This window comes from Pleurodeles waltl, chromosome 1_2 (assembly GCF_031143425.1).
Source record: "Pleurodeles waltl isolate 20211129_DDA chromosome 1_2, aPleWal1.hap1.20221129, whole genome shotgun sequence".
Lineage (NCBI taxonomy): Eukaryota > Metazoa > Chordata > Amphibia > Caudata > Salamandridae > Pleurodeles > Pleurodeles waltl.
The window spans coordinates 510,216,570-510,240,928 of record NC_090437.1 but is presented as its reverse complement, the minus strand read 5'-3'; the positions used below and the strand labels follow the sequence as shown (position 1 = coordinate 510,240,928).

The following is a 24,359-nucleotide window of genomic DNA, read 5'->3' as shown; positions in this document are numbered from 1 at the left end:
GAGCGTCTCCCCCCTGGCCAAGAGCCAGGAGATGAAAAATGAAAACAAAAGTTTTCTATCGTTTCATTTTTCATTTGCTGGCTCAGCCAGCAGTGCTGGGGAGGGACGGGGCTGGGCCACAGGAGGTGGGAGGGGAAAGTGGGGAGAGTGCACTAATTGCGCATGTGTCTTTGGCCGGCCAGCCGAACCGCACTTAGGTTTCTCCAGCCCGGCTCTGTATACAGCCAGGTTGGAGAAACAAACAGACCCCAGGCTTGTGTCTGAGCGGCAGTCACTGCTGCTCAGACCAATCCTGATGCTGCTTATATGCTATGTTAAGTATGTAAGCTGTACCAGAATTAGTGGGGAGCCTGTGCTGGTGTCCCAGTGAATGTTGGGACACTACATGAAAGGAAGAGGAGCGTGAGGTGGCAGGAGATGGAGATGACGGTAAGGTAAGGTTTTTTTAAAATTTATTTTGCCCCCTCCATCTTGGTATCCTCACCCCCACCCCCCACTCCTTGAGATTTGCGGCCACCGCTGCTATCAACAGGACCAATGTCCTGACGTTTTGAAGGGCCTTGAGGCAATTGTGTGTTGGAACCAGGCAAATAGCATCAATGTAAATTGGCCTAAACCAAAATTAAAGTACAAGGCTCGTCTGACCTCTTCATAGTAGATGAATACAATATGCCCCACCGCCCGCCTGCAGAGAAACAATACTAATTAATTCTGGGATTTCATCTGGGCAACATTCCAAGTAAAGGTCTTTGAGAAAAAACTCTGCCTTTCATCTCTACCAAAAAAACATGGTGGTGGATGCACTAGTAAATTTGAACCTTTATCAAGTTATGGAATTGGAATATCGAGCACTAAATGTCATGAAATCATAAATAGAGCCAAAATACCTTCAACCAAAATATCTAAAAAGGAAAATATAGATTGCACCATTCTTAACTCCACATCTTTAGAACTTGACACTAGCGATATATCATCAAATCACATAGTTTTGGTGTTAGGTATAGTCAATCTACACATACCTATATATACTTAACTCTTCAATATTTTGGTGAAGAATATTTTGGCAATGACATTATGGGATCATAATATTTCTGTAGTAAATATTCTGACATACCACACCTTGTCTAGCAAAACCTGCTCCACACCCTCATACTAGCAGGACAGCCTAAAAGGCTACAAAGAATACAATAGTCTATCAGGCATCCTTGTTTGGCCTCAAAGAAAAACCAGCCATCTCAGCCCAACTTGAAAGTGTACATTGCTTCTGTGCACATGCTAGTTTAAACTGCAAATTATAAATTCTCACCTTCAAATTCCCGTATAGTTGTGCTCTTACTTACCTCCAAGACAAGGTCAAACACTAATACCACCCTCAACCCTCCACATGCGCTCCTCCCAGGACAACACTAGACACTCATGTCTCTGTCATAGGTCATGATAAACTCCACAGGTAGCTTCTCAACCAATCATGTACCTAAGCTTTTCTCTCTTAACCAATGAAACATCGCCAATGAGCTGTGTTGCAGGAGCTCTTGCCATGCCTGTCACTGTATTTTTTGGGCAGTTATATACAGCGAGAACTCAACTCGAAGGTACTGGAGCTCTTTACATGACCATCAGTTACATTAAACAAGGTCACATTCATTTGTTTAGACATGGAGAGATTAAGGGCCTTAATATAATTTTGGCAGACGAAAAAGCCCGTCCACTGAAATCCCGACAGGGAGGTTGCCACCACTGTGGCTGCCTCCCTGCTGGGCCCATTACGAGTTTCCCGCTGGGTAAGCAGGCTAAAACCTCAGTTTCTGCCCATTTGCCCAACGGGAAACGGCCTACAGCATTGTCTCTGGCTCGTAATCGAGCTGGCGGCAATGCTGTAGGTTGTAGGCTGCTGGCCAGGGGGGCCCCTGCATGCCTTTTCATGGCGGAGAACTAAGTCGTAATCCCCAAGGCAGTGCTGCTTGCATTAGGACCACCACGAACGCCCGACCGGTAGGATGACTAATCCTGGCGGTGCTGATGGTCCGACTGTGGCGCAACTACTGCGGTCGACGCACTTCAGACCGCCGCATTGGCGGTGGTTCGACTTCCACCGCAAACCGGACGGTCATGAGACCGCCAGGTCCGTAATCAGGCCCTAAGTGATCAGATCAGAATCACACGATGTTGAGCCAACACCAGGAGTCGGACTGAAATCCCCAGTTCCAAAGTCAGCAGTCTGTCCCTAAAACCACATCCTCATATCTGTATCTCATGTCCTCTGTCAAAGGTTGGGATTACAATGAAAAGGCTTTAACACTGTGCCCAGGATGCCTTTTTGATTTTGAGCCAAGTAGCAATTGAGTTCAACAGCGCACACTACACAAAATAACCAGCTATGCTTGTTGTGACCTTGCGCCTAAACAGGAGGAGGACACTTCTGGTGAGTTTTGACTGCAGAGTAGTAGGTTCCTTGCATTCTCCTCAGATCCTCTGACTCCACCTCGGCAAATAATTACCTGTCAGCTCTCTCTCTCTCTCTTGTATAGTGCTTAGTGACTATTGTCTGTCTGTAATACTGGTCCAGTCTATATTTAGCAATATAGCAAACATCCTCATAGTGCCAACAGTCAGAGTGAGGTGCATTGAAACATATGTGCAGATTTACAACAGGAAAAGTTTTCATGGATAATGTTTTGTTACTGGCTTGTTAGGGAATGGTTATGTGTGGCTAACATGTTCTGTAGAGTGAACTCTGCTGCCTCAAGTCTGTGAAATAAAACACAATTTCCCTATGATGTACTTTTATTAACGGACAGATTTTAAAATGTGCATACTAGGAAACAGAGACATTATGTAATGTAACATAATTCAATAAAATAAGTATTATGGGCACATGCCAAAATTAAAGAAATGTGCAAGTAGTTTCTCGCTTAATTGTGATAATAGCTTTCCTGACTATCATATGCTACCGGCTTGAACATTTAGCTTTAAAACAAATAATTATTCTGACAAATCTACTTACACAGTTGTTTTGCAAGATATTTTTATTGAATTTTAGAGCCCAAAAAAGGCATAACCGACACAGAGTACAACCATGAATGTTATCTTAAACACATGTTCCAGGTACAAAGTAATGACCCAGGATCTCCACTTATCAGTCATACTCCATCCTACCAAAAACATAGGCACCCAGCGGAAATAAAACAACAGTTCACTACTCCCTTTTTAATCAAAATCTTTAAATCCCCCATTAATATCCTCCCCTGCCACCTCTCCCCTCCAGTCAGTCGGCCTGCTGGGATCAACAGGGATATCTATCTAATAACCACAGACATTCCAGACTGTCGGTCTGCAGGTCAATCATGACCAACTGCTCAATTTCTAGTGCAGTAGTGTATGCAGCAAACAGTCCCCCCAAGCCACTCACGTGTCCCTTGTCTTCTACACCAAGGATGCATGGGGCTCTCACACCACCGACCCAACAGTCCCACAAACATAGCACCATAAAGCGCTATAAACCCTTGTGAAGAAGCCAACCCCCACAGGACTACTTAGGTCTCAAGAGCCCACTAAACCTTAACCCCAAATCTCCGAAAGGGTTCCCACATCCTATCATAGTGTTCCATCTGGCCGTTCATTTTATAAATTAAACGTTGACAATCTGCTATATTTGCTAACTCCACAAGCCATTTCATTCCCGGGGTCTTCCATCAACACCCAGGTCTTGAGTGAATATGTATGTCTCACAATGTGGTTTGTATAGCGCTTCCAGGTTGGTCTCACAGTCTAATAAGTGTTTTTCAATCCGTATACACATCGGGGACAGAAAACAATTTTCTGTCCCCACAGTTACAGATTATGTGTGATAGAAAAGCAATTAGGTTTTCTTCAATAAGTTACAGGTATGCCAAAATACTCTGTGTACATTTGGAATACTTTTCTTTTGAATATTTGTAATTTGTTAACATTATCTGGTTATCTTTAAAATGGTGCAGACTGTGGTGTATGTTCAATGTTAGCTGTTTTCTAAATTGTGAATTATTGATGAGCCCTGAGAAGTCACTTTATCTTACTATCAATATTATAATTGTCACGATTTATTTTTGTCTTTCCAGGCAAGGTGCCAACACTATATCTACCTCCTCTTGTACAGAGTTTCAGGAGTATCTATAAAATATAAAGTGCAGTGTGATCCCTAAAATGTGAATCTCCAGTTTTTTCACGGAATTGAAGATTAAAATATGAAACAATTAAAGCTACTTCCACTTAGTTTTCTTTATTTCTTAAACCACAGCCCACTAGTCCAAACACTTCTGGTACCCCTGCACACACTGAGAGTGTCATTAAGAGATTTGTGGGATGGGGGACCAGTATATTTTTTCCTTCTTACATATCTTCGTTTTCAGTGTGTTGATGTCCTTAATCCTGTTATGGTCCTCTCCATCTGAGGTGGTTAGTTTCTTGGCCAGTCAGATAGAGGTGTGTTACCTCATGTCCTTGTAGGTGATGCAACTGGCCTTAAAGGTGCCACTGGCCTGTGTGACAGCCAGTATATTCCCTTCAGTTCTGTGGCGATTTGATTGAACTCATTTAAATCCATTTCTTTCAGGAAGTCACCATGGGTGGGCGTAAAGTGAAAAAGTGAGGTAGTTGCCATACTAGTAAGCATCTGCATCCTGCACCATGAGGTATCATGATAATGTGCTAGAAATCTGCTAGAATTCACCATACACCATACTAAAATAAACAGAAACACCCCTACTTATTATTAGGAAATGAGGGTCTTTTCAAAGAAAGCCGAGAACAGATTTCATTGCACTCCTGATGTTGGTTGACGAAAAAGTATTTTTCACCTTCTTTTCCGAAATTATTTTTGACAGCCTTGAGCTTGAGAGAATGAATCTGTGGATCCGTGAGGTAAATAAGTGCTTCTCCCTTTTCACTTCCTGTAACCCACCCTGCAACAGAAGAACAGGTTTTTAACCACATATCCACTTAAACCCTCATACTACAATTATTACTAATACTGAGAACATTTACGTAACACACAATGCCCAAAATATTCTTTATGCATCTCACAAATAATTGTACATTATTCACACTATGAAAGTTACAGGGGAGTAACCTTTAAAGGTACTAACATGGACTTCTTAGTTTAAAAGGGAATCCACAAAATATTATATGCATGACTTCTGGCACACCTTTTCCTTAATTTAGTTGCCCTTGAATCATGATTTCCATGCAGATGGAATCCATTCTTTAGAGTAATGGAATTATCTGCTTAAAAAACTGGTAATTCTCTATCTCACTTCTTTCCCACACTCAACCAGCTGTAAAGTGAAAGAACGTTTGCACAACTCACTATACATCACAGCCATCTCTATGTAGGGTACAGTTACTCTACTCAATAGTCAAGCAGTATTCCAAAGAAATTGCATAAGTCAAGAAAACTGAGCTAGATACAGGATAACTAGGTTTGATGAAGTTGGGAGAACGCACACCACATTGTCAGAAACTTCTGAATTAGAAGATTTAAACCAATAATGCGAGTTAGCTGAAGAGGTTTTAAGATGTGTCACTTGAAGGGGAAAAGACTATTGGGGTCCTACTTCTATGCTTCTCTCTTGACAGAGTCAACAATGTCTAAATTGTGCCCCTTTGCCACTGAGAGTGTACAGATATGTTTACTCCATTTGTAAACTATGCTCCGCCTCTGCAGCCAATCCGATATAAAGATGTTAAGAAATTACTTTAACACCAATGCTTGATTGTTCATTTAGTTTGTCAATGTGCAAATTATTACCAGCAATTTATACATCAACATTGCATCTTCTTTGGATATGGGATGGTGTTCATTTTGGGAATATAATATTTTTCAGATGAAAAATCTGCAGAACTTTTTAGGGAACACTGGATCGTCAGACTGTTGTTCACAGCGTTTTGTAGCTTTTGCCACATATATCTTAACGGAGAATGCAATACCCCTTTGAAATGTTTCAATAACTTAACAGAGAATGCAATACACCCTTAAAATGTTTCCAACTCAACTTTTAAAAAGCGAATATAATGACATTGTCTTTTTTCATCTTTCCATTTCCAACCAACATTTTCAATTACATCTGCGGTTTTTAAAATCAACAAGGTACTCTTGGGAAACCCTTTGTGTGTTAGGCAGTCACCTAAATGGACTTCTACATCCAGTGAACCGAATTATAACTACCGTTGTTGTGATAGGAAGAATGGTATTTCTATCACACTATAGCCTCTCAAAAGTATTTAGTACAATTTTGTGCAGGCTTTTGTCACAAGGAGAGCTCAAGATAATACACAAATTATTTACTGATTCCAAAGTCAGGAGACCTGGAAGCGATTGTAATGTCTCCTTTGGCCGAAGAAGGCAGACCAAAGGAGTAGTTTACATCAGGAGCAGCCAAAGTAGTTCCTGAAGTCATGGATCCATGCCAGGTTTTTGGGATAACCAATGAGTATGTCAAACATTTAGGTTTAGAATCACTGTATGTTCATTACTCATATAAAAACATACTGACAATCTGCTATAGGTTCCGCTCTTTTAGGCTTATGCTGGCACAACTTTTTGCTAGTGATCAAAACCGTACATATGGAACTGACAGGCCTAAGTACCCCTCATGTTTTTACAGCTCTAGAATGAATTCATTAGGTTTCACTCCTTCATTTATTGATAAGTTCTCGTGCCTTTATCTAAGGCTCTTCACATACAGATACTATAATGGTACAAAAAAGGAGTGATACAAGTCACAAGAGGTAAAATTATACGGTACTTTGCTACAGGTAGCAGGAGTTCTTTTAAGAGTTTCTTAAATCCAAATAAGGTAGAATCAGAGCAAATGGAAACGGAGGTTATTCTAGAGATAAGCTGCAAGAAATGTGAAGGAACGAAAGTGTAAAGGGGAACAAGGAGTTGGAGGAACAGAGAGAAGGAATTGCAAACCCAAGCAAAGAGACAGAGACGGCATGTATGCAGACATCAGTGAATAAAGGTAGGGTGGATCGAGTGAGGGTACACCGTGGAAAACAATACAAAGCTGACTTGTAACTGCAGTCAATGGCAGCCAAGCCCTTTATCGTGAAATGTGAGTCTGATCGTCGAGGGGGATAAATACAAGGGTTTTAACATACCTAGGTAAGTCAAGGTAGTTTGAGGAGCAATAGCTGGTACAAGAAAAAACAAGCATTGCGAGAGTAGTTTGAGAGAAGAGAAAGGAAGAAATGATTTAATTTTTACAGAACGTAGGGACAGATACACAAAGATACTGGTCGCAAAAAGTGGTCTCAATTCGCGACTCAACATTTTGCTGCCAATATCAAACTTTGTACCTTGACCTATGTTCTAATAGATTGCTTTGAAAAATACTGAATCAAAATGGGTGTCGAATGACTATCCTAATAAATATAAACAGCTAGGAAATTGTGACTCCCTCTGATTCTCTGCAAAGGCAAGGGACAGCAGACCTCTAGGTTTATCTTTGCATTTCACAACTGAAAATGTTTATCTGGTTTTAAAGTGACATAATTTTCTTAAAGAAAACAGGGCTGCTTTTAAAAAAGTGAAGTTTTCAGTTTGGAGAAAAAGTCAGTGAGAGCTGCAGTCGCATCTCCCTCTGAAGATGCGACCGCAATTCAGAGGATCCTTTGGTGAACAATTTAAAACTCCAACTTGGGAGTCAGCAATTTATCAGTAGTTTTCAACAGGAATTATAGTCCCAAACCATTGACATACAAAGTACCAAATTTGATATTTGGAAGAGACACCCATAACACACTGCTTCCAAATACCAAAGTTGTAATAATTTCTAAACCTATTTCACGAGTCGGAAATTCTTTTTAGACTTGTAAAATGGGTTTAGTAATTAAGAAAATGATTTTTTTAATGGCTGCAAACCCTCTGATTTAATGACTCAGTGAAAAGTTTTGTACTTATGGCACTTGAACAGGGGAAGAAAGTGATATTTCTTGGCCACAGGTGAGAGCTGTTCAGAAAGAAGAGAGTCAAAGATGATGCCAAGATTCCTTGCTGAGGGTGAGGAAGGCATAAGAGTTGAAGAAAAGTGAATAAGGTAAGGGGTAATTACGACAAACGAAGCAAGAAAAAACAGAATCTTGGTTTTCTCAGCTTTAAGCCTTGGGTTTATTTTGCTGCCATTTCCACAGTGATTTAAAAACAGGAAAAATTGCATGTCTAAGAATACATACCCTGCAGATCCACAACAATGTCTGATTTGTTGGTGAACTCGTAGGTGAAGTGTCCAAATGCCAAACCATACTCGGTTGCTTTGTACTGCGATCGTACAACATCCTTGTTGTTCGATAACTTAACAAAATCTCCAAGAATGTATGGCTCAACGCTTACACATCCCTTTATTGATCGGCCTTCCAAAATCTAAAAGGCAATGAAAACATGGTAAGCATACAATATATACATATAAATAATCTAAGACAGCACACAGACCCCACACCTTAATGTTCAAAATGCACATGCTGAATATTCAGTGTCAGGTGCTAAGCAGCTACTTCTCAATATAACTGTGAGGCTTGGCTGCATGCTGTCAAGTGGCTGTAAGAGGAAATCTCAGATTTGTAATTGATTTAAAAAAGTATCAAAATAACCTGCATAGGCCCTAATTACGAGAGCCCCATTTATTCCAATGGGCCCGCTAAGTGCCAGAAATAGCAGTTACCAGGCCCTCCAGGATTGTGTGTGTGCTACTTCACATGCAGATTTCTGCTGCTGAAGGAAACACCAATTCCCACACGTTATTCCCTAAAATCTTGTAATCCCCATTATTTCTCATTCCCATCCCTAGAGGTCCTCGTAAATCTGGCAGGGTAATAATGGGTATTATTCTGGGCCACTCATAATGAGGGCCTTAGTATTTGTGCTGCACACTTTAAACATGTTTAATAAGGCACGGGTCCAAAGTGAAGTGTTTCTCCAGAGGGTATTCAATCCTCTAAGCCAATTTACACATCACTTCTCCCATAAACGTTGTGCACAAGTACTTAACAGATAAAGCAACGCTTTATTAATTAGTGCAGGTCAGCTTATTACAGCTGACACTGAGTTACTGGGAGCCCAAATGCATTTTGGGGTTATGTCCCTTCTTCAGAGGGCTCCTTTCCTCCGTCCCATGATGAAACCTTGCATGGGCTGGAGTATCGGCCTCTCTCACACAACACCAGTTTTCCGCTCAAAGAGAAATTTGAAAACAATGAGAACAAATAATGCATTTTAAAGTACAATTTTCAGACAATTAGGCTCAAAAGGCATTTGTGTGCTAACTTCCATTGTGCCAGGTCTAGCATTTAATGAGGGAGTCCCCCAGTGGCGTAATGAAACTTGAGGAGCCTGCCCTGCAAAATACATGAAGCTCTCCCCCTCCCAAGCAGGGCTGGCTTTAATGCTGGTAGCGCCTGGTGCATCACTCTTTTTTGGTGTCCACTCCGTGACCTCCTTCCCCACCATTTCCCTCTCTGACACTCTCCAAATGTGACCCTCACTCTTCATAGCCCCTCTCTGATACACCATTTATTTTTCTTTCTTGAAGCGCTACTCATAGTTCACTCACAGTTTTGTGATCTGCGTGGTACACAGTTTTTGCAGCAAGCACATTATCCCTCTGCGCTACTTTCTGATGAGTAAAAAATGCCACTAGACAAAATTTGGATCTCTCACCAGCAGTAACAATCACCAGAGTTATATTGACATTTTTATTGTTGCCTGAAAACTGCTGGATGCACCAGCAAGTTTACTGCTTCTAAATGCATAAGTTATCTTTTAACACAGCACCAGCATCAAAGTCAGTGCACCGGTCATAGTGCCGTGAAGCTGGCCCTGCCCCCACACTCCGGACCCAGTCAGGAGCCCTCAGGCCAGGGGCCTGTGCACTGACCTGGAAGGGTCCTCAGGAGCTCAGGGGCTCCCCACTGCATGGGGGCTGCAGGGGTTATTGTCACGCCACTGGGTTCCCCTTATGCCAAGAATCACATACAATATGCCAGGGCCACAATTTGGCCATTGATGCCGTCCATATATCATGGGTTACCCATGTGTCAAGAATGATCTCTATAATGTTTAAACAAGCATTTTAGTGGTGATTGCCTGCCCTCTCCCCCATATGTCACGTGTATCCTTCCTTATGCCAACCTCCAGCATGCCAGCATTAGCATTTTATCATGGGCGCCTCATATGCCAAGAATGACTTCCAATATGCCAGCTCCAGAATTTTGTCATGGCTATCCCATGTGCCAAGAAGTATCTCCAATATGCCTGCTTCAGCATTTTGCACTGGTTTCTAGTGTCCTATTTACCAAGAATAACCTCTAGTGCACAAGTGCCAGACTTTTGCCATGGATACCCCCACTTATGCCAAGAATTACCTCTGATGTGTCAACTCTAGCATTTTACTGTGGGTGCCACCATAATCACCTCCAGTATGCAGGGGACAGTAGCAAACTTGCAAGTCTAACACACTGTCACACATACATTTACTTACTCACACTCATTTTCTCACTAATTCTCTCTCACTCCCACTGTCATTCTCACTCACTCTCAACTCACCATCAGTTTTACAGTACCACTTTCGCACTTAGTATGCCTTATTTTCACTCTCTCTGACTCACTCATTGTCATTCAGTTTCACCCACTCTCATTCATTCTTTCTCTCTTTCCTGTCACTCACTCCTACACACACTCCCACACATGCTCATATTCACTCACTCCCACTAATTACCTCACACTCACTCATTCTACCTTTCGCTGTCACTCACTCTCAGTCTTACAGTCCTATTGTCACCTATTCACATTCACTCTGACTCACTCATTCTGACTCAGTTTCATTTACTCACTCATTCTCACTCACTTCCACTCACTTTTAGTCATACATACTCTCATCAAGATTCAATAATATTCATTCACTCATAACCACTCGCTCCTTCACACGTTTCACACTCATTTACTCTCCCTCCCTCTTGCTCACTTGTGGTAAACTCTTCTCTCAACTCAAGTTCAGTCTCCCTCACTTATTCCCACTCACTCAGACTCGTACATGCTCACACAAACACTCCCTCACACACACATACCCACGGCCATGCAAACACACCACATTTAACAGATTTCTTGTCATTTACCTGGCTTCCGCTGCCTCTGCTGGTCTCTTTCAGTTCCTCAGCTTCCGGCAGGCACATTGCATACAATTCACTGTGCAATTTTTAACTTTTTACTTTTTCACCTCACCTCTTATCACAGGGTGGGGTGAAGAGTTTGTAGATGGCACCTGGGGCAATATGTATATGTGATGCTGTAGCACACGTCACTAATGTGGTGGCACTGAGGCATGGCAACCCCCTGAGGCAAAGACGGCATGCCAACACTAGATACTCTGACAGCTGGTGAAGGCACGTACATGCGCGTGCTCAGAGACAGATTCACTGCATGCTTGACGCTCCTGCGTCCCCCTCACCACGTGGGTCAGCGTCTTGTTTAACATACCAGTGATGAATGGAAGACTAACATTTACTACTGGTGTACCACAATAGAGACAGAAATCAAGAAGGGTGGCGTTCCAATGCCCATAACGGCGAGCTGTCACTCGATGTTATGTACCCAGAGGTTGTGCATTTAATGGAACGACAGAGCTGCAAGCAATTTGCATTGAAACTAATCACTGCACTTCATGTCACTGTGCGTAGCTTTTCTACCCAGTCTTGGACGGTTGCACCTGGCCCTTTTTGCCTCCTTCCTCCTAATTTGTCTGACCAGTTTCTGTTGGCTTTAGGACTCTGGGCACTTTACCACTGCTAAACAGTGTTAAGGGCATATGCGCTCCGTGTAAATTGTACTGTTGATTTGTATATCCATAATTGGCATATTTGATTTACTGGTAAGTCCCTGGTAAAGTTCACCAGAGGTGCCAAGAGCCTGTACATCAAATGCTACTAGTGGGCCTGTAGCACTGGTTGTGCTACCCACATTAGTAGCCCTGTAAACATGGCTCAGACCTGCCACTGCAGTGTCTGTGAGTGCAGTTTTAAACTGCCAATTCGACTTGAAAAGTGTACCCTCTTGCCAGGCCTAAACCTTTCCTTTTACTACATGTCAGGCACCCCTAAGGTAGGCCCTAGGTAGCCCCAGTGGCAGGGTGCAGTGTATGTTTAAGGTAGGACATATACTAGTGTGTTTTAGATGTCCTAACAGTGAAATACTGCCAAATTCGTTTTTCACTGTGCAAGGCCTATATCTCTCATAGGTTAACATAGGGGCTGCCTTTAAATAACTTTAAAGCGCACATTCCTTTTGAGGGCAGATAGAAATATGGAGTTTGGGGTCTCTGAACTCACTCTTTAAAAATACATCTTTTAGTGAAGTTGGTTTTTAGATTGTGAGTTTGAAAATGCCACTTTTAGAAAGTAGGCTTTTTCTTCCTTAAACCATTCTGTGACACTGCCTGTTTGTGGATCCCCAGTCTGGGTCAGTTTGACAGTTGGGCTGTTCACACCTCTCCTCTAGACAGTGACACAAAAAGGGAGCTGGGTTGTAGCCTGCACATCCTGATGAGCCATTGGAACTAGAGTGGAGGCAGGAGTGGTCACTTACACCTGAAAGGACTGTGCCTGCCCTCACACAATACAGTCTCCAATCCCCTGGTGTGCGTCTGGGGCCTGGCCTGGACAAGGAAGAATCTTGCAAACACTGTAGACTTTGCTTTGAAGTTTGCCAACTTCAAAGGCAGAACGGGGTATAAAGAAGAAGACCTAAAACCCCAGACTTTTAGAATCTTTCTGGACTCAAGAGGAACCTCTGCCAAGGAGAAGAGCTGAAGATCTGGAGGAGGAGTACTGTTGCTTTGCTGTGTTGCTTTGCTGGACTGGCCTGCAGTTGCTGCTTCTGCCTGAAAAGAATGCAAAGGGTGAACTTTGCTGTGTGTCCTGCTTGAGAAAGTTCTCCAAGGGCTTGTAGTAGAGTTTGCCTCCTGTTGGAAGTCTCAGGGACACCACAGACTTCAGTTTCCTCGACCTGCAGCACTGGGAACTGTGTGTTCTGTGCTGCTCAAGAAGAGAAACCACTGTGATGCCACCAACGACACTGCTGGCCTACACCGTGACCTGCCAACGCTGTACAATGGCGCATTGCCCTGCTTCGCACCGTGACCCTGGTCTCACTGATGCCGTCATATGCGGTCATCGGACAACTTCACCGAGCCGCTGTTCACACCGCGACCTGTGGGCCCCACACTCCGGCATTGCCTGCGCACACTGCAGCCTGGGCCTCACCTATACCGCCGCTCCTGCTGACACCGGTGCCGCTGCCTGTACCGTGGCCTGTGGACACCACTAGTGAGGTACACGAAGCACCATCCCATCCCACACTACAGCCCCGGTCCACTGATGCCAGCATCATAGACTCCAGTGTCATCACCAGGCATCCTGCCTGCACCATGGCCTGTGGACACCGCTCGTGAGGGTGACAAACCACCGTCCCGCACCGCTGGCTTGGGCCTCCTGACCACAGTGCTTCAGCAGTGATGACTCCGCTGCCTGCACCGTGACCTGGTGACACCACACGTCGCCCCACCCCGCTTCACACCACAACCCTGGTTTCACTTCACCGCTAGACACTGTCACCGAGCCGCTGCATGTACCTTGACCTGCGGGCAACGCACGTCGCATCATCCTGCTTCACACCGCAGCCCCGACGCCATCCACGCCTGCGCTCCTGACTTCATCAGCCCGGAGATCAATCCGTACGTGAGTGACTTTAAGGGCCCGACGACTCCTGCACTGACTCCGGAACCGACTCCGCGACGCCAGCGACGCCGCTCTCCGGAGCTCACCGAGAGGATCACGACGTCTTGCAATTCCAAAAGTACTGTTTTGCGGGTCTTCCCGACATCGTAGCTGGCCCGCAACACCACGGCTGGCCTGAACTGTTGGTTTTGTTAATCACACGCCGTGATAGCCCCAGGTAGAGCTATCGATTTCAAGGAACTGTATTTTTGAGTAAATCTTGCAAAATTCATATCTTTAATACTGTAGGTTGAATTTTTTTCATTTTGGTCTTGTTTTGCACAGATAAATATTGGCTATTGTTCTAAAACTGGTGTGGTGTCCTTTTTTAGTGTTTTTACTTATTACTGTATTTTATGTGCAAATGCTTTACACATTGCTTCTGAGATAAGCCTGATTTCTCGTGCCAAGCTACCAAGGGGGGGAGCAGGGATTATCTGAGCGGGTATCTCCCTTATCCTGACTAGAGTTAGGGTCCCTACTTGGACAGGGTGCAAACCGACTGCCAACTAGAGACCCCATTTCCAACATGGACCATGCCCCATAAGTGCCTGGAGAAGATGTTGCCTGATCGTAAGTAATTTGACACTATGGCCCTCATTACCCCAGTGAAGAGCAACAACGGCTGAAATCGGCCGTTCCATTGCCACCTTCGTGAATCTAGCGTGGTGAAAGCCTTGATCAGAGAAACCCCTCCTTCTCTTCTTCCTCTGAAATCTGGCAGATGTATTTTAGCAGCTGTGCAATTAGCAAAATCTTGAAATCCCTGAAAGAATCTTTATCTAGCTATAAAGGTAGCATAAAAGGCTAAACAGACTTTTGACTCCCTCTATTTTGAAATTGGACTTCAAGCGCAGCTTCGGCCATTAACACTGAAGCAGGTCTATAATGGTTTTCACAACGACTATGGCAGGAGGAATACAGAATTACAGGTGGGTAGCTGTAAATAATATTGTTTTTTCGACCCAGGAGTTGCAGGAGGTATCAGAAAAACAAACCGAGGGAAGCTCAAGTTGTCTATGATGTCACTTGCTGCCCTGATGTGGAAAATGCACTGACAGTTAACCATGCATAATTTTATATTTATGTATGGGCCACCAAAATTGAGGCCATGACAAGGGCATACTTTAAGACAAAGGGCATGATTTAGAGTTAGGTGGATGGGGTTACTCTGTCACAAACATGACAGAAATCCTGTCTGCCGTATTACGATTCCATTTTATCCTATGGAAATCATAATATATCAGACGGGATATTTGTCACGTTTGTGAGGGAGAAACCTGTCCACCAAACTCTAAATCAGGTCTAAAGTTACCATCTCATGTAAAAGCATGGCTTTGAATTGAGGTTTCATGAAAATGACCAGAGCATTTTTCTGGCATGATTCCCTCACCAACTTCTTCATTTCAGTTGTGGTGACAGACCAATGTAGTACAGACCGGTGCTGTCAGTCACAGTGCATGGGGGAGCGCCAACACCTTTCACAGGGAGGATGATGCACCTGATACTCAGTTCCTTCTTGCCTGAGCTCCCCACCAAAGGTGGTGCCAGGAGAAAAGGAGGAGGCAGCATTACAATGATGGAACAGTGATCAGTCATTGGCACCATGGCACCGACTAGGTTGGTAAGTTCCAGAAACTGTGGGCATGGATGGTTTGAGGATTTATGAATGCATGCATATGAGAATATAACTGTTGTCTGAAGATGTACAACACAGCTTCAGATCTTCGGGATACCAGCAGAAAAATAAAATACAATCTGTTCATGTCTGCTAGGTGAGTAAGCCAAGTGATAGGAGCACTTGGTATGGTTAGACTGTTGATAGGCAGTGCTCTGTTTGAAATGAAGCAAGCATCAGCAGGATTATCTGCCAGTGTTTTTTGGCATCTGCTAATTTGCACGCATGTGAATGTGTGCAGGTGCCTGTGTGTGCACATGGCATTATGTTTGTGTGGATCTAGAACAAAGGTTCAGTGGGTATTATTTCAATATCAATACAGGTATGAGCAGATCAGTGGATGCTGATGAGTAATGTATTCTTCAAGAACAGAAACAAGCGCAGTCAAAAAGAAAAAATATATAATCATTTCTATCCCTTTGGTTAGTGTTATAATATATAATGGTGCAGACTGTGCAGTGCTCATTTCTTGTCTATAGGAGACCCACTGGAATCAGAGTGTGGGTCAAAATGTCAACACTGTTGAAGGCACTGTCTAAAGTAGATTGATTTCAAACACAAGGAACAAATATTAAAATTTGACGTGTGATCAACAAAAGGAGACATCCCTTTTGTCTATACATAAATGTGTTCATACTTTTATTGTACACTTGCTAGACCTGTATTTCATTTTTTCTTGTTATGCGTTAGACCCTGGTTCCAGTTTCGGGCATAAAGTTTTTGTCCTATATGTTTTCCCATATATATGTATGTGTGTGCACTTGGGTGTGCTGGCACCTGATTCTTGCATACTGGCAGTGCTTTTTGGCATTTTGGTGTAACCCATGGCACAATGGTATCCACACTCAGCAAAATGCTGGCCCTGGCATGTTGGTGCTGACTCCTGGCATACATTGCAGGCATCCATGACATGATCATGGTCATCCCTGCCAAAATGCTGGCCATGACATACTGATGACAATTCTTGGCCAACTGAGGGCTGCTTCTGCATGATGGTACCCACCCTAATGCCAGCCCTGGTATAATGGTGATTATTTTTGGACTACTGTGGGTGGGGGTGGCATAATGGTACCCAAGTAATTCTGGCCTCTCATGGGGATGCATGTCATGAAAATGCTCACCCTTGAGAAACTGTTGAGCCCCAGCATCATAGTGGTAATTAGCGGCATATTGTGGGCATCTATGACATGATAGAGAGAGAGAGAGATAAAGCATGTGAGGGAGTGTGCAAGAAAGAGTGAGAAAGGGAATGCTTTCTCTCCACACACCTCCCCACACACACATACGCTGTTTGAGGAATCTTCACACATTTTTCAAAACTAATACATCAGTCAGTTTGACTGCTGTCTTAAAAGTTTCGGGATGATCCGTCAAGCGGGAGCCGAGAAAAAGGGGCATCCCAAAATGCATTTTCCCCATTAATTTCCCCCCATGGTCTTTAGACTTGCCTACAGCCTGAACGGCTGAACGGAATTACACCAAATTTATCAGGAAGCTAGATCCCGGTGCACAGATTGTGCTTTTTGTGATTTGGTCTAAATCCGTTCAGTAGTTTCTGAGATATTAAGGGGGACAAAATATACATATCTAGGGACGTGGATCCGATACGGATCCAACTGTCCCCCATGCTGATATCTGATTGTCCGCCAATACTTTAACAGGGAAGTGATGGCAACCATTTTGAGACTCAGCTTCAGCATCAAAAACAAAAGAAAAGGGGGCAGGGTAGGGATACCCTGAGCCCCTAGCCTTTGTCCAGGGGTCTCCCAGGGGCTCCGCCAGGGCTAAACACCATTTAAAAAAAAATCATGTCAAAATCTGCAGCTTGATCTGGGATTTCGCGGTGTTAAAAGAAAGAAAAAACACAGTTTACGCGTTTAAAAAGTGTTTAGCCCCTGGGTTAGAATAGGAGGGTGGCACACAGGGGGGACCACCACTGCCCCAAAGCTATTCTTAATAAATATGTGGGGGGTGCACAGTCACCCCATGCCCCAGGGGCCACCACCTCCTTGGGGCTATGGTTATTAAGTGTGCTGGGGGCAGCGTGCACCCCTGCTGCCTTGGGGACAGCCACCTCCCAGGGGCAAAGTACTGTAAAATGTATGCGGGGTCCCACACAGCCCCCGACACCCTCTGACTCCTCAAATCATAGTCAGAGAGTCTATTTCTTCCACAGGGTGGCACCAACATAAATAGGGTCAGGGAGAATACTGACATCGTAAAAATCCCCAAAGGAATTTTAACAAACAATGAAGATGGTGATGACATCACCAAATGGTTCACAGCTTTTGAGAGGGCTTGTGCAGCCAGAAAAGTAAGCAGATCTCACTGGGGAGCTCTTCTTTGGGAAATGTTCACTGGAAAGTGTAAGGATGAACTCCTCACACTCTCTGGTAAAGACGAAGAATCTTATGAAGGCTACCCTGATTGAGGGCTTTGGATTCTCAACTGAGGAGTACAGAATTAGGTTCAAGGGGGCTCAAAAATCCACAAGCCAGACCTGGGTTTATTTTGTTGACTTCTCAGTCAAAACATTAGATGGTTGGATAACTGGCAGTGGTGTAAATGATTATGATAGGCTGTATAGCCTGTTTATGAAAGAACATCTGTTAAGTAATTGTTTCAATGACAAACTGCACCAACATCTGGTAGACCTAGGTCCAATTTCTCCCCAAGAATTGGGAAAGAAGGCAGACCACTGGGTCAAGACAAGGGTGACCAAGACTTCCACAGGGGGTGACCAAAAGAAAGGGGTCACAAAGCCTCCCCAGGGGAAGAGTGGTGAGACATCCAAGGGTAAAAGTAAAGAGTCTTCTACACGGCCCCAAAAACCTGCTCTGGAGGGTGGGCACAGAGCCTCTTCACAGTTCACAAATGGGTATAAGGGTAAAATCTTTGATCCCAAGAAGGCCTGGTGTCGAAACTGTAGTCAGCATGGACACCAAACTGGAGACAAGGCCTGTCCAAAGAAAAGTCCCACAACAAATACTACTCCAGTTAGTTCTGGAATAGCCAGTCTCCAGGTGGGATCAGCAGTGTGCCCAGAGCAAATCAGGGTTCACACTAAAGCTAAATTAGTCTCTGAGGTGGATTTAGCCACACTTGCTACCTGGCCGCCTAACATGCAAAAATACAGGCAGCAGCTCTTAATCAATGGGACTAGAGTAGAAGCCCTGGGGGATACAGGTGCCAGTGTTACTATGGTGACAGACAAACTGGTTTCCCCCAGGACAGTACCTGGTTGGACAGACATATCCAGTCACTAATGCTGACAATCAAACTAAAGTCCATCCCATGGCAATGGTAACGTTAGAATGGGGAGGGGTCGCTGGCCTGAAACAGGTGGTAGTCTCCTCTGCAATTCCAGTAGAATGTCTGCTATGGAATGATCTGGAGTCCTCAGCATGGGCTGAGGTAGAGCTCAAGACCCATGCAGCCATGCTGGGTATCCCTGAACTGGTGTTTGTCAAGGGCACAAAGCAGGGCTCAGGGTGAAAAAGAAGTGTTGGAGTCTGGAATAATGGCCCAACCTTCCAAGAGGAAAGGAAAGAAGACTGGGGAACCAGCTTCAACACAGCAAAAGAAACAGAACCTCTCTTCCCAGGGAGATGTTCTATCACCTGAGGGAACTTATTCCATGAAGCTGGAGCCTTACCAGGTTAAGCTCTTGGGCCCACGGGGACCCTCAAGGGAACAGCTGTGTAAGGGGCAAAATACTTGTCCCTCTCTTGAAGGCCCAAGACAGCAAGCAGCTGAGCAAGAAAAAGGAACTGTCAGTGGAACCCACAGGGTCTATTAGGAAGATGGACTCCTTTACACTGAGGCAAGAGATCCCAAACCTGGTGCCACTAGGAGAGTGGTAGTGCCTCAGGAGTTTAGGGAGTTCATTCTGACCTTAGCCCATGACATTCCCATTGCTGGGCAATTGGGACAAACCAAGACTTGGGAGAGATTAGTCAACCATTTCTATTGACCCAATATGTCCCAGAAGGTGAAGGAGTTTTGCACCTCCTGTGTCACCTGTCAAGCCAGTGGCAAGACAGGTGGCCATCCAAAGGCCCCCCTCATTCCACTTCCAGTGGTGGGGGTCCCCTTTGAAAGAGTGGGAGTGGACATAGTGGGTTCACTGGAACCTCACGCAGCATCAGGAAACCATATATTCAGGTAGTAGTGGATCATGCTACCAAGTACCTTGAAGCAATTCCCCTTAGGTCCACCACTGCTCCTGCAGTAGGTAAAGCATTCATAGGTATTTTTACCAGAGTGGGAGTTCCTAAGAAGGTGGTTTCTGACAGAGGTACCAACTTCATGTCAGCTTACCTAAAGCACATGTGGAATGAGTGTGGGGTGACTTACAAATTCACCACACCATACCATCCACAAACCAATGGTCTTGTTGAAAGGTTTAATAAGACATTGAAAGGCATGATCATGGGGCTCCCTGAAAAACTCAAAAGGAGATGGGATGTCCTCTTGCCATGCCTGCTTTTCGCCTACAGAGAGGTGCCACAGACGGGAGTAGGGTTTTCCCCCTTTGAGCTTCTGTTTGGCCATCCATTTAGGGGACCACTGGCACTTGTAAAAGAAGGCTGGGAGAGACCTCTCCATGAGCCTAAACAAGATGTGGTGGACTACGTACTAGGCCTACTTTCAAGGATGGCAGAGTACATGGAAAAGGCAAGCAAAAACCTTGAGGCCAGCCAACAACTCCAGAAGATGTGGTATGATCAAAAGGCTGCTATGGTTCAGTTTCAGCCAGGGCAGAAAGTCTGGGTTCTGGAGCCTGTGGCTCCCAGGGCATTTCAGGACAAATGGAGTGGCCCTTACCCAGTGCCAGAGAAATAGAGTCAGGTCACCTACCTGGTGGACCTGGGCACTAGCAGGACCCCCAAGAGGGTGATCCATGTTAATCGCCTTAAACTCTTTCATGACAGGGCAGATGTAAACATGTTACTGGTTACAGATGAGGACCAGGAAGCAGAGAGTGAACCTCTCCCTGATCTCCTCTCCACTGACCCTAAGGATGGCTCAGTAGATGGAGTGATCTATTCAGACAACCTCTCTGGCCAACAGCAGGCTGACTGCAGGCAAGGCCTCCAGCAGTTTGCTGAGCTCTTTTCCTTGACCCCTAGTCAGACACACCTGTGTACCCATGATATGGACACAGGAGACAGTTGGGAGTGATTGAGCACCCTGACAGTCGCTGGGCTAGCCCAGTGATCTTGGTCCCCAAACCTCACACCAAAGATGGCAAGAACGAGATGAGGTCTTGTGTGGACTACAGAGGGCTCAACTCTGTCACCAAGACAGATGCTCACCCCATCCCAAGGGCAGATGAGCTCATAGACAAATTAGGTGCAGCCAAATACTTAAGTACCTTTGACTTGACAGCAGGGTATCTGGAGCAAAAGAGAACACAGCATTCTGTACACCTGATGGGCACTACCAGTTTACTGTGATGCCCTTTGGCTTAAAGAATTCCCCTGCCACCTTCCAAAGGTTGGTGAATCAAGTCCTTGCTGGTTTCGAGTCCTTTAGTGCAGCTTATCTTGATGATATTGTTGCCTTTAGCGCCAACTGGAAGGATCACCTGGTCCACCTGAAGAAGGTTTTACAGGCCCTGCAAGCAGCAGGCCTCTTTATCAAGGCATCTAAATGTCAGATAAGGCAGGGAACTTTGGTTTACTTGGGACACCTTGTAGGTGGAGGCCAAGTTCAGCCACTCCAAACCAAGATCCAGACTATTCTGGACTTGGTAGCTCCAAAACCCCAGACTCAAGTAAGGACATTCCTTGGCTTGACTGGGTACTATAGGAGGTTTGTGAAGAGATACAGATCAATAGTGACACCCCTCACAGAACTGATCTCCAAGAAAATGCCCAAGAAAGTTAACTGGACCTTGGACTGTCAAAAGGCCTTTGACACCCTGAAGCAAGCTATGTGTACAGCACCAGTTTTGAAAGCTCCAGATTATTCTAAGCAGTTCATTGTGCAGACTGATGCCTCTGAGCATGGGATGGGGGCAGTCCTGTCCCAAAGAAATGATGATGGCCTTGACCAGCCTGTTGCGTTTATTAGCAGGAGGTTACTCCCCAGGGAGCAGTGTTGGAGTGCCATTGAGAGGGAGGTCTTTGCTGTGGTTTGGTCCCTGAAGAAGTTGAGACCATACCTTTTTGGTACTCACTTCACAGTTCAAACTGACCACAGACCTCTCAGATGGCTGATGCAAATGAAAGGAGAAAAGGTGGTCCATATCCCTACAGGGAATGGACTTTGTAGTGGAACACAGACCTGGGACTGCCCATGCCAATGCAGATGGCCTTTCCAGGTTCTTCCACTTAGACAATGAAGACTCTCTTGGGAAAGGTTAGCCTCATCCTCTTTCGTTTGGGGGTGGGGGTTGTGTAAGGAAATGCCTTCCTTGGCATGGTTAACCCCATGACTTTTTGCCTTTTGTTGATGCCAGTTATTATTGAAAGTGTGCTGGGACCCTGCTAACCAGGCCCCAGCACCAGTGTTCTTTCCCTAAACTGTACCTTTGTTCCCACAATTGGCACAGCCCTGGCACACCGATAAGTCCCTTGTAAATGGTACCTCTGGTAACAAGGGCCTACCCCTGGTACCAAGGGACCTGTGGCCAGTGAAGGTCTCTAAGGGCTGCAGCATGTCTTGTGCCACCCTGAGGACCCCTCACTCAGCACATGCACCTTGCCTCACAGCTTGTGTGTGCTGATGGGGAGAAAACAACTAAATCGACATGGCACTCCCCTCAGGGTGCCATGTCCACCTCTCACTGCCTGTGGCATAGGTAAGTCATCCCTCTAGCAGGCCTTACAGCCCTAAGGCAGGGTGCACTATACCACAGGTGAGGGCATAAGTGCATGAGCAATATGCCCCTACAGTGTCTAAGCAAAACCTTAGACATTGTAAGTGCAGGGTAGCCATAAAGAGTATATGGTCAGGGAGTCTGTCAATTACGAACTCCACAGTTCCATAATGGCTACACTGAAATCTAGGAAGTTTGGTATCAAACTTCTCAGCACAATAAATGCACACCGATGCCAGTGTGGGATTTATTGTAAAATACACCCAGAGGGCATCTTAGAGATGCCCCCTGAATATCAGTCTGACTCCTAGTGCTAGGCTGATCAATTTCTGCCAGCCTGCCACAACCAGACGAGTTTCTGGCCACATCAGGCAAGTGCCTTTGTCACTCTGTGGCCAGGAACAGAGGCTGTACTGGGTGGAGGTGCTTCTCAACTCCCCCTGCAGGAACTGTCACACCTGGCGCTGAGCCTCAAAGGCTCATGCCTTTTGTTACCGCACCCCAGGGCATCCCAGCCAGTGGAGATGCCCGCCCCTCCAGCCACTGCCCCCACTTTTGGTGGCAAGGCTGGAGGAGATAATGAGGATAACAAGGAGGAGTCACCCACCAGTCAGGACAGTCCTAAAGGTGCCCTGAGTTGAGGTGACCCCTGCCTTTAGAAATCCTCCATCTTGAGATTGGAGGATTTCCCCAATAGGAATAGGGATGTGCCCCCCTCCCCTCAGGGAGGAGGCACAAGGATGGTGTAGCCATCCTCAAGGACAGTAGCCATTGGCTACTGCCCCCCAGACCTAAACACCCCCCTAAATTTAGTATTTAGGGGCGACCCTGAACCCAGGAAATCAGGTTCCTGCAACCTACAACAACAAGGACTGCTGACCTGAAAGCCCAGCAGAGACGACAGAGACAACAACTGACTTGGCCTCAGCCCTACTGGCCTGTCTCCAGGCTCAAAGAACCTGCACAGCGACGCATCCGACAGGGACCAGCGACCTCTGAGGACTCAGAGTACTGCCCTGAACCTAAAGGACCAAGAAACTACCAAGAACAGCAGCACTGCTCAAAACCTGCAACAACTTTGCAACAAAGAAACAACTTTTGAAGAAGTCTCTCTTCACGCCAGATGCGTAAGACTTCACACTCTGCACCCGACGCCCCGTCTCGAGTTCAGGAGAACCAACACCGCAGAGAGGACTCCCATGTGACTACAATGACGTGGGTACCCTGTGTCGACCTCCCTGCACCCCCACAGCGATGCCTGCAGAGAGGATCCAGAGGCACCCCCTGACCGCGACTGCCTGGTAACAAAGGAACCGACGCCTGGACCAAGCACTGCACCCGCAGTCCCCAGGACCGAGAGGAACCACCTACCAGTGCAGGAGTGACCAGCTGGCAGCCCTCATCTTAGCCCAGCTGGTGGCTGGCCCAAGAAGCCCCCCTGTGCCCTGCCTGCATCGCCTATGTGACCCCCGGGTCCCTCCATTGCTTTCAATAGCAAACCTGATGCCTACTTTGCCTACTGCACCTGGCCGCCCCTCTGCTGCTGAGGGTGTGTTTTGTGGGCTTGTTTGTGTCCCTCCCCAGTGCTTTACAAAAAACCCCTGTTCTGCTCCCCGAGGACGCAGGTCTTACCTGCTAGCATACTGGAACCGGAGCACACCTGTTCTCCATAGGCACCTATGTGTTTTTGGCCCTCCTTTGACCTCTGCATCTGACCGGCCCTGTGTTTCTGGTGCTGTGGCTTTGGGGTTGCCTTGAACCCCCCAACAGTGGGCTGCCTATGCCCAGGAGAGCGACTGTGTAAGTGCTTTACTTAACGGGGAAACCTAACCAAGCTCACCTCCCCCAGGAACTGTTGTTTTTTTCCACTGTGTCCACTTAAAATAGCTTATTGCCATTTTAACCTAAACTATGTGTACTACTGTTTTAAATCAAAGTTCTATACTTACCTGTGTGAAGTACCTTGCAATGTATGTACTTACTTCAAATCTTGAATCTTGTAATTCTAAAACAAATTAAGAAAATATATGTTTCTATATAAAAACGATTGGC

At 45.4% G+C, this 24,359-nt stretch overlaps 1 protein-coding gene across 2 annotated transcripts in view; it reads right to left on the bottom strand.

The window, feature by feature from the left end:
* Nucleotides 1-3,015: 3,015 nt before the first annotated feature.
* ALPK1 (alpha kinase 1) overlaps nucleotides 3,016-24,359 on the bottom strand; it is a 323,413-nt gene continuing 302,069 nt past the window's right edge. The window contains exons 14-15 of one of the 2 annotated variants that reach the window (XM_069241565.1): nucleotides 8,215-8,401; nucleotides 3,016-4,940 (exon numbers count right to left, since the gene is read on the bottom strand). In XM_069241565.1, the coding sequence (XP_069097666.1) occupies nucleotides 4,741-4,940; nucleotides 8,215-8,401 (387 nt within the window). In that variant the 3' untranslated portion in view covers nucleotides 3,016-4,740. The remainder of the gene's footprint in view (nucleotides 4,941-8,214; nucleotides 8,402-24,359) is intronic. The other variant, XM_069241574.1, reaches the window with a different exon arrangement.